Here is a 14667-nt window from a genome sequence, read left to right on the forward strand (position 1 = left end):
ACGATCACATTTCTTCCAGCTGACCAGCACTATCAGCCATATCATTCAATGAAGGGCATGGCTCAGACAGGAGTCTACTGACTCCACATTCTTTTTCCAAAACTGGAAACTTCAAACTCCATGTAAATGGCCTTTAATTTGTACATTCTGAGTCTTACGAGGTAGGGTTTTCCTCTAGGGGACAAAAATGGGCAGAGAACAATCCCTGAAGTGCTACAAATTTAACCATTTGATCCCAAAGGAATTTTTTTTTTCATACAGTTTTGTTTGTCTCGGAATTTATTTATTGTCCTTCTTTCAAAAACCAGCTCAGGTGGAACACTGGGGAATTTGATACCTATTTATCCTCTGGTCTTCCAAGTATACCTACATGTTAAGAGGGGACTTATTTCCGCTTAGAAATGAACAACCAGGACAGATTTCTATCCCTTTCCACACTCTAGTCGTTCTCAGTCTTTGAGTCTCTTGTTAAACATCAAAAAATCGTCAGTGGAAAAAGTGTTGGTGTGGAAATTGGGGGCTGGGTGGGCCTTGGGTTTGGGTGACAATCACAGAAGTCAGTTCACCCTTGTCTCTTACATCCTTCTTTTAGCAAGCACTTAAACCCGGTTTTTTCTGGTCCTTCTCAGTACTTCAAAGTAGTAGTTTATCAATAGAACCACCAAGCTAGACACAGTCCAAGAGGTCATCTGCTGCATCTCCGTGCCTTAGGCATAAGCATATCTAAGTAATTCCAGGCAGATAAAAAGAGACAAAGACGGCTTCTGCCTTGTACCACATTGCTTCTTGGCTGCAGGACCTCACTTCCCATGTGTTTCCCCAGAGATCTGGAGTCACCATATAGTTTTCAAATGAGAAAGGACCTATTTTTGCAAAATTCTTTTATTCTCCTGCTAAATTTAGAATGATCTCCCTGACTCCATGCACCATCACAGCGGGCAAAACCACCACAGTAAAGGAAAAAAAAAAAAAAAAAACCATGTGAAGAGCATATGCGGACTGGAACACTTTAGGTTTTTTTTGTTGTTGTTTTTAATGGTCCCCGTATAATTTCTGACCTAAGTGGCTTGGTAATAATCTAATGTGGGATATTCCATGACTCTTTTGGTGGATCCTCCAAATGGAGATTTATTTTATCAGCAGGGTGTTGTTGAGTGACATTCCTAGGGAGACTGTGTTTTCTTCCTCCTTTTTCCATCTCAAGCACAAAATCCAAATCCTACAAATTCAGAAAGAGGTTGCCCACAAAGCAAGACAGATCTATCGTGCAATTGTTTTTAGACGTCCTTGACAGTGCAACAGTTCTGAATCTGATTACCCTGTTTACTATTGTGTTTTTGAGAAAGAATCCCTGATCATTGAGTTCTGTTGTGTTCGATAGCTGAACGCCATCATTGTCTTTTTTACATAGCCAAGGAAGAATTCATAGACTAAAAAGCTGACTCTTCTTTACATGGCTTACTCTGTCAAGGTTGTGGGGGTGAGGGGGGGCTGGGCAGGAGGCCGGTGGGGGGGGAGGGGAAGACCCGTATTTCTGAATGCTGTGTTTGCCCTCTTTGTAAGGACTTAGTACTTTTTCAATAAAAAATAAATTTAGTTTGTGGCTACACTTCAAGGAAGATGGTTTGATGGTAAGTGTAGAGGAGTCCCAGCTCTGGATTTAGAGAAGTCGTGTGGCTGAGTCCTTTAGCGTCACTTTCATGTGGTCCAGTGAGCCATTCTCAGAAACCGCGAACATTTTTGAAGATACTGAACTGGAGACATTCACAATTCTTCCCTCCCTTTTTTTTTTTTTTTTTTTTTTGCTATTAATCCTTCATGTTTTAACAAGTCCTGAAGTTAATGCTGCCTACACTTTTTTCCCGTCAAATTGGAAGTCTTTTTCTTCTCTTTTGAGGAAAGTAATCTGTTCTCTTTAGTTCATACCTCACATAAATCAAAGGGGTGAATGTCAACACATGACATATCCAAATATCAACTTCCTTTTTTTTCTAATTAAGCAGGATTTAGACATTTGGTTTGAAGAAGGTTGGTGTTTCTTAACATATAAAGTAACCCATATGTTCATCTCTTCCTATTCTTTCTGTCCTTCTTGGTAAAGCAAAAGTTCAATTTCAGCTTGCACCACATCCCTATTCCAGCCTAGGCATAGCAACCTGGGTTTCCTGTTTCCTGGAAAAGACACACTAAGTGGTAAGTAAAAATGATTAGAAGTCTCTACCGAAAAAGCTTCTTTGACCTGAGCACGTTTCTGTGAGCATTATTGCCAGATATGATGGCATATCCCCACCTCACTTTATCCATAGTAAAGTTTTTGGAATAAACAAATTTATAAAAATGGAATATGTGTGTGTGTATGTTAGTTATAATCCCCTTTCACCGACTGACCTCGAACTCTTGGGTTTCTTTTTTTTTTATTTTTGTCCAAATGCTTGCATGACCTAAAAAGATTTTGGCAATCATCAGAAACAAGGGAAGTGTGAGAAACTGTCAGTCTAGAGAAACCTAGGGAGACAAGATGACTAAATATAATGGGGTCTCCTAGATGGGATCCTGGACCAGGAAAGGGACATTGGGTAAAACCTAAGAACACCTGAGTGAAGCGTGGATTTTGGTAATAGTGTATCAATATCGGCTTCTTAGTTGTGACAAGTGTACCACAATATAACAATAGGGAAGGTGTTAACAGTGGGGAAAACGGTGTGAGGTGTATGGGAACCATACCGTCTGAACTGCCTTTCTGCAAATCTAAAACTATTACAAGACATTGATGAAAAAATAAAATATAAATTTGTGCTGATTTCTCTGTAGAACTCTTACTAGTTCTGACTACTGAAATAGGAGCAGGAGCCTCTTTTCCTTTTATAAGCAACATTTGTAAAGGAAACAAACTTTCCTTTTACAAAGAAAGAGGAATTTTCCAGTTCTTCTGCAGTGTGATACGGGTCCTATCCAGTCTGACGCCTGGCACGAGGAGGGTTTCCAATGCTCTGTGTGGTTTCACAGGCTGGAGCAGTTACTTTCTAAGAATGGCTTTGCATTTTAAAGAACTTTTGCCAAGATTCCTCACCTTGCTGTTGGGTTGGTCCTGTTTGCTACAGCATGCAGGAGCGCTCTTCCCTTCTACAATAATTAATAATTCACATCATTATTTGGGGGGATAAACACTCATTTTAGAAGAACTTGTTGGGTGGGAATGGCATTTTTCGTTTGGCTGCACAGTGACAAGATGGAAACAAAGCATTTTCTCCCAAAGCAGTGACAAGAAATGCAGAGCTTGTCAGTAGTGACGCAATCGGTTTCCAGTAGCTCGCTGTTCAGTATACTCCTATGGAATGATTAATTGGTCTCAATCAGTTCGCAGCGGGAAGTACCCACCTCATGGTAAGTATCACCACAATTGGTACTAATTAGCTCTGTTGTCACCTGTCACAACTGGTAGGCTAAGAGCTGAGGCAGGTGATCAATCTATATACCGGCAACCCAAGTCTACCTGGAGAGGGGTTGGAGAGTCAATGCCAAGGCCATCGTAGTGGGCAGGGAGGCCAAAATCCCTCTCTGCTGTGTGAGCATGAATGAAGTTCAGTGATTACCAGTCCCACAGCATGAAGTCAGAGGTGTGGCACTCAGGAGGGGAGCTTGGGCATCTCAAAGAGAAAATGCACCTGGCATTCAATTGATGCAAGGTTTCACGGCATTTGGGCTTCTAAATCAGCCAGGCTGTAGTTCAAATCTGGGCTTGCCACCTCATATTCATTTGATCCAAGTCAGTGGCTTTACTTGCCCACGCCTGGGTTTCCTAATCTGCAAAAATGAAGGCAAAATTATTCACCCAGTAGGACTTTGTATATATGCCCTGTGGTGTGTGTGTGTGTGTGTGTGTGTGTGTGTGTGTACACACACACACACACACACACACACACACACACCACAGGTCTGGCACTCAGAAGGTGCTCAAAAATTGTGGAACACCCCCCCACAAAGCGAATAACCACGTAACGTGGTGTCACAATGCTAATGTTCATTATCCCTCTTAATAATAAACAAGAAAATGTTCAGATGTTCAGTGTCAGCTTGAAGAATGATGCTGAAGGTAAGTTGGGGACCAAACCTTTATTGCCCTTTTTATTGATCCTTTTTTAAGAGCCCAGTCACTTAGGAAGGGAGAGGAAGCAAGGGGAAATGTAAAAACTAGCAAATAAAATGGAAGGGAATTAGGCGATGGCTTGTAGCAGAGGAAAGTTTATTGGATCACATGTGTCTCGGTTGGGCAGGTTGGGACCAGAGCACATGACCCGTGAAGGAAACATCCAGTTTATTGGATCACATGTGTCTCTGTTGGACAGGTTGGAACCAGAGCACATGACCCGTGAAGGAAACATCCAAGGGATGATCTACATTGATGCAAAAGGAACATCCCACTGGGACTTTGAGTCATATTCTACTAATTCATTGTTTTAGAAATGGGTTCTCCAAATTTCTCAATGACAATTCAACAAGACCCCGGGTGCTTGTTAAATCCACAGACCACTGGGCCTCTTTGAAATCCTGATGCAGAAGTTCCAGGCTGGGACCCAGGAATAACGTAGAGAATAGAGTTTTTAATCAACTCTCTATGTGCTGCTTGTATTCAGATAAGTTTGAGAACCACTGATTTAAAGCTGTATTTTTCAGGCGCCTGGGTGGCTCAGTTGGTTAAGCGACTGCCTTCGGCTCAGGTCATGATCCTGGAGTCCCTGGATCGAGTCCCGCATCAGGCTCCCTGCTCGGCAGGGAGTCTGCTTCTCCCTCTGACCCTCCCCGCTCTCATGTGCTCTCTCTCATTCTCTCTCTCAAATAAATAAATAAAATCTTTAAAAAAAAAAAAAAAAAAAAAAGCTGTACTTTTCACTTGACTGCACATGGGAATTTCCTGTGTAATTTTTTAAAATATCGATGCCTGGGTCCTACCCCCCAGGAATTCTGATTTAATTGGTATGGGATGTGCCTTGAGCATGGGGAATTTTTTAAAGCCCTTCAGATGATGCTAAGGTACAGGCAAATTTGGAGTAACAATGATTTAGAAAATAGCCTAAGGGGTCCACACACCTATGTGGATGATACAGGTGAATGATGAATAAGTAATAATTAGATATAAAGTCGCATCACATATAAGTAGGTTCCCAGCACAGATTCAAGGTGTAAAATATGGTAAAAAAAAAAAAAATCCCATTTCAGAAAACTTTTGGGGAGCAGTCTGCAAATTATCCCATTGCCCTGGAATTTTGTTGTATTCAGGAGTACTTGCACTAAAGGCACTACCAACTATGAGTTAGAACCTCAAGTCCCCAAATTTCCAGTGCTTGCCGTATGGGTATGCATACGAATGACAATGTGACGTGAATCCAATCTTGACTTTCGCTACAGTCATCTCTGGTGCTAACATTGCACTGTCCTCTTCCTTCTCTTCCTCATTATCCAAAGTCATTAAATGTCCAGACTTGGAATTACCACCCACAACAGGAACGATAACCAGCCATGAGGATCTGTGAAATGGGAGAGAGAGTGACCATCCCAGACAGGAGGCTAGGCTGGTCAAAATAAGGACTCCAAAGAGTTAAGCCATGTAGCAAAAGGTGCAGTAACACTTCTAGGAGACAGTTTGTCAACCCAGATCATCAAGGCAGGACCAAGCATTACAATGAGAGTTGTTAGGAAGGATTTGTTGAGCAAAATGAGGGGGTCCTCTGGACCTTCGCTTTGTCTGGAAATGTTTCTTCAAATCACAAAGTAGTCACTTCTAACTATACATGGGGGCATGTTGTTGATCAGTATTTAAACTGCATTACTAACTTCAAATCTTCCAACAGCCCCAGAGAAGAGAGGCAAAGAAAATGACCTGTTTGTAGGCAGGGCAAGAACTATCATGCTCCTTTTATGAATTGAGAATTCAGGCTTAGACACCTCACTCCAATTAGGATGGCTGCTATTAAAAAAAAAAAAAAAAAAAAAAAACCAGAGCAAAAGCAAAAGATGACAAGGTTCGTCAAGGATGTGAAGAAACCAGAACCTTTGTGCATTGCTGGTAGGAACGTAAAATGATGCAGCCACTATAGGAAACAGGACAGTTTTAAAAAATTGAAAATAAAATATGATCAGCAATTCCACCTGCAGGTATCTACCCAAAATAATTGAAAGCAGGATCCTAAAGAAATATTTGTATGCACCCGTATTCATAGTAACATGATTCACAAGAGCCAAACAGTGGAAGCAACCTAAACGTCCACTGACAGATGAATAGATAAACAAAATGGGGTATAAACATACAAGGGAATATTATTCAGCCTTAAAAAGGAAGGAAATTCTGGTACCTGCTGGGACATGGATGTAGTACCACTGGGAGTATTACATGGACGTCATAACCCCTTTAGGATATTGTGCTGAGTGAGATAAACCAGTCATGAAAGGACAAATACTACACAATTCCATTTATATGAGGTTCCAAGAGCTGGGAGCTGGGAGGAGGGTGGGAATGAGGAATGAGTGTGTAGCAGGGATGGAGTTCCAGTTGCGGGAGGTGGAAATGTTCTGAAGCGGACGGTGGTGACGGTTGTGCAACAGTGTGAATGCACTCAGTGCCACTGAACTGGACCCTTAAATATTGTTAGGTTGATACATTTTATGTTGTATATTTCACCGCAGTCTTTTAAAATAAATAAATAATTTGAAAATGTGCCAAAAACAACAACAACAACAAAACACCAATGTAAGGCTGAGAGGATTCACACACCAGTAGGCATCAGAGTGGGAAGTCAGCTCTAGGGCCTTCAGATGTGTCAGCCATCCCTTTCCACCTCCGTGGCTCTCAGGGAGTGGAAATTGAAGATGTTCTGGGGCAAGTAAAGAGAATTGGATAATTTTGTTCGAGGAAGGAGTGATCAATATAGTCTAGACAGTTGTCCTGAAGATAAGAAAGGAGGTTGGTGAGCTCCATGAATCAGAGGTGTCTGCACACTGACATTTTTTAAAATTGAGATAAAATTTCTTTTTTATCTTTTATCTTTATATTTCTTTTATCTTTTAAAATTTCTTCTGTGCCTTTTAAGATACAAATTCAATGTTCTTTACTATATTCACAAAGTTGTGCAACCATCGCCGCTCTATAGTTCCAGAACGTTTTCATCACCCCCAAAATAAGCCTTATGCCCATCAGTAATCATTCCCCATTATCCCCCTGACCTCCATCTTACGCAACCACTAATCCGCTCTCCGCTCCCATGGGATTTGCCTCTTCTGGACACTTCATGTAAATGAAGTCATACGGTATGTGGCCTTTTGTGACTTAGCCTAATGTTTTCAAGGTTCATCTATGTTATAGCGTGTGTCAGTACTGTGTTTCTGTTTATTTATGGATTACTATTCCGTGGTATGGCTTTACCACATTTTGTTTACTCCCCAGCTGGTGGATGTTTGGGTTGTTTCCGCTGTTTGGCTACAATGAGTAATGCTGCTATGAAGGTTCGTGTACAAGTTTCTGTGTTGTCATGTGTTTTCTGTTATCCTGGGTGTATACCCCGGAGTGGAAATTACTGGATCATATGCTAACTGTATGTTTAACTTGTTCAGGAACTGCCAGACTGTTGTCTAGAGTGGCTGCCTTCTGTCACATTCCTACTGGCATCGTAGGAGTGTTCCCATTTCTCCATCTCTTCACCGACACTTGGTAGTTGCCCCTTTTTTGCCCTCCCCTCCAGCTTTATTGGGGTATAATTGACATGCAAACATTTTTAAATCCTAGTCAGCCTCGTGGGTGAGAAGTGGCATCTCCTTGTGGTTTGTGCGTGAACTTTTGTCTTCTCAGCACCCAGTCCAGGTCTGTCTCTTGCTACACAGTAGCAACTCACTACTAAAAGATGTGAAAATTCTAAAGGATTATAGGAAAGAGGATCATCGTGAGTGGTTTCTAGTCTTTGGGAAATCAAATTTTATTTTATATATTTTTAAAGATTTTATTTATTTATTTGACAGAGCACAAGCAGGGGGAGCTTCAGGCAGAAGAAAAACAGGCTCCCCGCTGAGCAGGGAGCCCATCGCAGGGCTCGATCCCAGGACCCTGGGATCATGACCTGAGCTGAAGGCAGGCGCTTAACTGACTGAGCCACCCACGCGTCCTGGCAAATCAAATTTTAGAATCAGCTGCTTTTCATTTTTTGAACACAGAGTCAAGAGGTAGCAAGCAAGCTCACTGAATCTTTGCTCCTGGGTACTCCATTACTAAGGGGGTGATAAATTTCAGTAGATGGTTACTCTTAGAGTTTAGAAAAATAGCATGTGCGCCCTGGGATAGAGACTTAGGCAGAAGAAGAGAGCTCTGCAAGAAAAAAGACCCTTTCCTTCATCTCAATTGAAGCGAAGTGCCCGACTCATGACTCACTGCTTGGCGGCACCACCTCACACCTTCCCCACTGTCAGATGCCTGGTGCTACGGGATTGCCTGTAAGAGGGGTTTTCGACAGCAGTGTTCTCCAATTACACATGTTTCCATTAACAAAAGAAATATCTTTGTGGGTTTCTTAGGTACTTGCAGAAATATATTCTAGCTCACTAGTAGCCAGAAGCATCTGATGTGTCTGCCTCACAGTCCTCTGACAGTTAAGCATTTGCTTTTAGGCAAATGCAATGTCAGCCACCATTAAACAGCATATGGCAACAATATGGCCATTCCCTTTTGGGACCAACCTCTCCCCAGAAGAGATGGTACTTGAAATAGGAGATGCTTTTGAATGCAAGACCCCTCTCCCTCCCACCCAGGCATGGTGGCTGGGGAGTGGGCAGAGTGCCACACACAAAAGGACTCAGGCAACCATATCAAATGTGAACATAAGGGGCAAGCTGCCCAGCCAGCAGTGACCAAGGCTGTTTGTCCTGGGCATCTGGGGCTGTGGTTAAGGGGAAGTACCATCCCACAACTGGCCAGGATTAGCTCTCTAAAATAGAAAACAGCCCCCACAGCCACTGAAAGAGGGGTTGGGGTTGACTGCTGTTGAATGCGGTGGGGGTGCAGCGAGCAGAGGGAGCCTTTGAAAGCGGAGTCTCCACCCATCTCGTCTCTGAATTCACCCTGTGAATGGGAGAAAATAACTGCCTTTTCTTGAAATAGATGAGGAGAGTGTGGAACCCTGTCTAGTGGGTCAGCTCGTGTGCAAGTGGACATGTGGCCAGAGGGACAAGGGCGAGGGCTGCCTTTGCAGGGATAGCCAGTAACCAAGCAGTCTGCTCAAGAGGAAAAAATAAAGTTTCCTCCAGAGCATCTGGGCTGCCACATCTGTGGAGGGCACCAGAAATTGTCAATAGAGATGCCCGGATGCTCTAAACATAGTCCCCAAACCTTGCTTGTCCTGATTGGATGGAACTATAATATGCTGATAATCAAAATGTGGTGCTCGTCCTCTTGGAAACGGTGGTTCCTCGTATAATACTGTTTCTGTGTGACTTGTGTTGGGATATAGCCGGTCAGACTCACTGGTTTTATATCAAGCTTTTACTGTATGAGTCAATCATATTTCTGGGCCAGATAGTGAACTCACTAGCCTTGTAAAAACATACAACTGCAGTGTCAGAAAAACTTACGCTGATTAGACATTAACACTGTCCAGAAATTCTCATCAACTTTATCATTATTCTTCCACTCGTGTAAACTACTTGATTTGAATGTTTAAAGGCCATGCGTTATTTCTCAAAATGAATCTAAGACTCTGATATTTTAAAGAATAAAATAAGGAAATAGTTAAAACTCCAAAAATATTTATAGAGATACATATTCTTTTTTTTTTAAGATTTTATTTATTTATTTTGACAGACAGTGAGAGAGGGAACACAAGCAGGGGGAGTAGGAGAGGGAGAAGCAGGCTTCCCACAGAGCAGGGAGCCCAACGTGGGGCTCGATCCCAAGACCCTGGGAGCATGACCTAAGCCGAAGGCAGACGCTTAACCGACTGAGCCACCCAGGCGCACCGAGATATATATTCTTAAAGAACTAAGAATAGGGGCGCCTGGGTGGCTCAGTCGGCTGAGCGTCTGCCTTCGGCTCAGGTCATGATCCTGCGGTCCTGGAATCAAGTCCTGCTTCAGGCTCCCTGCTCAGTGGGGAGCCTGCTTCTCCCTCTCCTCCCCACTTGTGCTCTCTCGCTGTCTCTCCTTCTCTCTCTCTCAAATAAATAAATAAAATCTTTAAAAAAAAAAACTAAGAATAACAAAGCAGCTTCTTGTTTCCAATTAATTTTGCTTGTCTAAATTGTATTAATCATATAGTTTTAATAATGCTTTATTATGACCCTGAATAACTGAATTGGCTACAAAATTTTAAATGCCTAGGAAAGTGATGAAGTTTTTAAAATAACGTTAATATTATTAATAATGGTTTTCATAGACTATGTCTTCAGAAAATGTACTGTGCAAATGAGAACAACAAAAAACCCTGCATATTTTAGTAGCGTCAATCAGTATTTCTGGAATGCTCTTTTTACTCTTTACCAAATCGTTATAACTGACAGGGTGATATCATCCTTTGCTCCTTACGCTGACAGTCAATAAATTCCAAGATGATTTTGTTGGCAACAACAACTAGGTCAGTAGCTGTATTAGCAGCAGGAGATTGCAGGGGTTTTTCTAAAACTTTACTCCTAGGGGTTGATGTAGACTTTCCAAATTAGAAGAACTTTCTCCATAATTGGGGGACTGTTCCCATGTGACCGTAGGAACCTAAACATTTGGATGAAAAATAAAAACTTCAGTCAATCATCCAAATGTTTGCCACCATTACATCCAACATCAGGGTACTTAAAAACATCTCAAGAAATGACTAAACTTTAAACTTTACATCTAGATAATTGAGATCATACTGGCTTAGTATTTCCATATGAATGATAGTATGTCAAATGAGGCACACCCTGGAGATGTCTTGAGCCTTTATGTTCTAGAATACATAGAATACATATTATAAATAATGTTTGATGCTTAAAATATAAACAAAATTGATAATCACATAACTTCTCCTCCATTGCTAATCTTCCAAATAGAAAATAAAAATAAGTGTGTCTTCTCTTTGTCCTCATGTTTTGGTTTGCAGCAGAACAAAATAGACTTTGGTGATAGAACTCTGGGGCTCTAAGGTATTGTTACTCTTTTTTTAGCATGAATTTGACTTTTTATCAAATGCAAATAGAATTCTGAATTCGAGAATGGGGGCATTTGTCACATTTAAAACTCCTTGAAATGGTTTCATTAGTACTTAGTGGGCACTATGTGTTTGATGAATAAGTGAACAATGAATAATGAACAAATAATGAACGAAAAAGTATGGAATGAAAAAGTAGGAATTAGACAGTGTTCTCACTTTGTGGAGTTGGATTCTAGGTGATTGACAACTATGTGTTTCAGTTTCGTAGAAGTACCGCCACTGTTTATTTTTCTCTAGTTTAGAGAAAAGGTTTGGAGTGGTATTTGCTGAGATGTAACTGAAACACAGAAGCAATCAAGTGGTTGAATTCTGGATTTTTCAAATTTAATGACCTTCCTTTATTCATATTGATCGGAGCTTTGGTAAATTCAATTGTTGATACCACCTGGATAATTTTAAGTCTTTCTGAAGCTTTAAAGAAAATGTTTCCAACATAGCTCAAGCAACATAAGAATTTCATCAGTTGAAAACTAAGAATCGCTTCTGTGGGATGTGTAAAACAAGAAGCTGACCAGCATTATTTTCTTTTTCTTTAATTTAGTATCATTATTGAGAGTTATTCTTGAACTTTATGAAAACCAGATTGGGGCACAAGCATGTTCTCCATCTAATCATGTTCAAGGAATTGGAACTGAAAATCATTCAAACTAGGAAAACATGACATTGAAAAATAGTCTGCATTCTTTCTTCTACCTCAGCGTATCTGAGGCTCTTTCTGACAAGGAAGACTTAGGCTGACCCTGATCTTTTTAGAAATGGATGTTTAGCTTCCCATTCAGGAAGAGATCATAATTTTTTTTTCCAATCACTTTTTCACTTTGCTGGCCTATCAGTGACAACCTTTGATCCTCTCACATTTTTCCTCAGAAAGCTATTCTTGCTCACTATCGTCCACAGAAAAAAAATCCAAATAGCGCCTGCCATTCAAGGCCGTCTTTTATCTGGCCCAGGTGACCTCTCTAGCCACATTCCCTACTACCTGCCTCTTCCGTTCAAGCTCCTTCCCACCAAAACCAGACTGCTGGTTTGGGCTGTTTACCAGCCTCCAGTCTTTCATCCTATTACCCCATCTCCCAGGAATGCCTATTTCTTTTCCTCTCCACGTGCTGAGAGTTCCGCAGGTACTTCAAGGGGTGAAACATTCCCATTCATGAGGTCTTCCTAATCATCCACCCTTTCCACTCTCCTCTTTTCTCCCCTCCCCTAGCTAAAACTAATCTTTCCCACCTCCCCCGTCACACACAGAAAGACACACATGCACGCACACGTGCTACTATGATGATTTAGTCATGGCATGCATCACATTCAAGGCTGCTCTTTGTGTGTGCAAATTGTGTCCTGCACAAGGATGTCAAACCCAAGGGACAAATGAAGACAAAGATCCCCCTTACTCTCCACTTGCCAAGGCATGCACCTCCCCACATGTCTATGTCTATGCAGAGAGGCATCTTTTTCTATTTCATAGGAAGGCTTGGACTAGCATATATGGACTAGCAGCATACGCAGCTCTGTTCATCGGCATGCATGCTTTTCTCTTTTATCAGGGCACAAGTTTGTTGAGGGCAATGACTACCTTTGCATTCCCATCATGTCTGGTACAATGCCTTTCTCACACGTAAGGTCATTCATTGAATTTAATTGAAAGGATGAAATGTATTTATTTTAAAAAATTGCTTCCACATATAAACACAAACATGGAAGCACTGTGGGGATCAAAATGGACTTTTTTTTGCAAATGTGGAACGGCCAACTTATCTGATTTTAAGTGTATCATGGTTCTAAGTAATTTCCTATAAAATGTAGTGCCCAGTAGTCTTTTGTGGAATTTCAGAAACCAAATTTGTGATGCTATGACAGGCCCTGGTAGAGCTGGACTGAAATACACTTCTGACTTTGTTAAAATAGGCAAAGAATAACATTAAGAATTGTCTGAAGTGGGCAGGATCAAGGTCAGGAGAATGCCCATGGGAGATGAGGGAATTTGGGGAGGAACCAGTTGGAGCAGTCTGAGGTCAGTATACTTCCTAGAAGTCTACATTAAGGCGAGAACACAAAACTAAAAAAAAAAAAAAAGCACCACATCTTAAGGTCCTTGAAGTTTTGCCAACACTGTATATAGTATAACTCGATGTGGCCATGCCCTCAAAGTAAAGAATTGCTTTGTAAAGACTTTCGTGGAGAATTAATATTACTTCTGATGCAATCTTGTCAATAAAGTGGGAAATGTCCACACAAACCAAGCTTTACATACCACAAGACAATGACACACATAAGCTAGGTTTTATGCCTATTTGAAGACATGGCCAGGATGTCAAATTTCAAGTTTCAAGGGGTAAACATTGACCAGCCCCTCAAGGGAAAGGTCTGTGTCGAGGTACAAAATATTCTACTGACTACGCATTTAACAGTTGCTTTATGTTTTCCAGGATGTGTTGAGTTGATGTGATGAACTGTTTTCTCTTCAGGAAGAAACAAGCCTTCTCCAACCATTTCACAGCACACGTTTCTCCCCTTTCTCCTCCCAGTCCTCTGTGATGTCCGTGTGCTTCGCTCGTTTCCATCCCAACTTGGTGGTTGGTGGGACTTACTCGGGCCAGATTGTCCTGTGGGATAATCGCAGTCATCGAAGGACGCCGGTGCAGAGGACACCCTTGTCAGCTGCTGCCCACACCGTAAGTCAGCTTTTGTCATTTCTCTGTCAGCCACCCAAGCCCTGAAAGGGGATAACTGACAGAAGTACACATGTGGTCAGTAACTCCAAGTTAGAAGTGTGTAATTTGTAGCAATTGTATCCTGACAGACCGAAATAAAGCCGAGTAAAAAGTAGGTGAAGGAAGCACTGGGTGTAGAGAAAATCTCTTAATGATCTACAAGTTTTAGCACAGAGGAGGGATCTCTCTGGATGCACCAAAGACCATTGGAGACAGGGAGAAACTTGGGAAGAGGTATCTGTGAAATTGTTGTAAAGAAACTCTTTGCATTGACATTGTAACGTGGAAACTCATAATGATTTTCAAATGGGCCATGAAGAGTAAGCATTTCATGTCTAGGGATGGTATATGGGACTTTTGCCAACAGTCCTTTTCCATCTGTGACTTGAGGGAGTGCTATGACTTTAAATTCTGGAATGTATGGTTGTAAGTCTCAACGGTAAAGTCTACAGTGACAATATAATCCCTCGGGTTAAAAGTCAACATCTCAAAACCATTACCCACAATTTAGCAGAAGAGGTTCAGTATAGTGTTCATAAGACAACTACTCTGTCATTTCCTTTAAGAGAATGACAGGTGTGTTTAGCAGTTGTTAGGAGGAATGAGAAGACAGGCATGTCTCCATCAATCCTTGCTACCTTGACATGCAGAGTAACTGATGTTCTTTCTCTGAAATGCCCAAATTATGCCCAAGGATACAGCTCGACTCTTGTTTCAATTTCCTTAATGTGGTTGCCT

General features: G+C 41.5%; 1 protein-coding gene across 6 annotated transcripts in view; it reads left to right on the forward strand.

Annotated features, from left to right (window-relative positions):
• Positions 1 to 14667, forward strand: part of DYNC1I1 (dynein cytoplasmic 1 intermediate chain 1) — a 308167-nt gene that overhangs the window by 220305 nt on the left and 73195 nt on the right. For all 6 annotated transcript variants that reach the window (XM_078059283.1, XM_078059279.1, XM_078059284.1 and 3 more), the window contains one exon: positions 13744 to 13890. In XM_078059283.1, the coding sequence (XP_077915409.1) occupies positions 13744 to 13890 (147 nt within the window). The remainder of the gene's footprint in view (positions 1 to 13743; positions 13891 to 14667) is intronic.

The sequence above is a fragment of the Halichoerus grypus genome, chromosome 12 (genome assembly GCF_964656455.1).
Source record: "Halichoerus grypus chromosome 12, mHalGry1.hap1.1, whole genome shotgun sequence".
In the NCBI taxonomy this organism is placed as follows: domain Eukaryota; kingdom Metazoa; phylum Chordata; class Mammalia; order Carnivora; family Phocidae; genus Halichoerus; species Halichoerus grypus.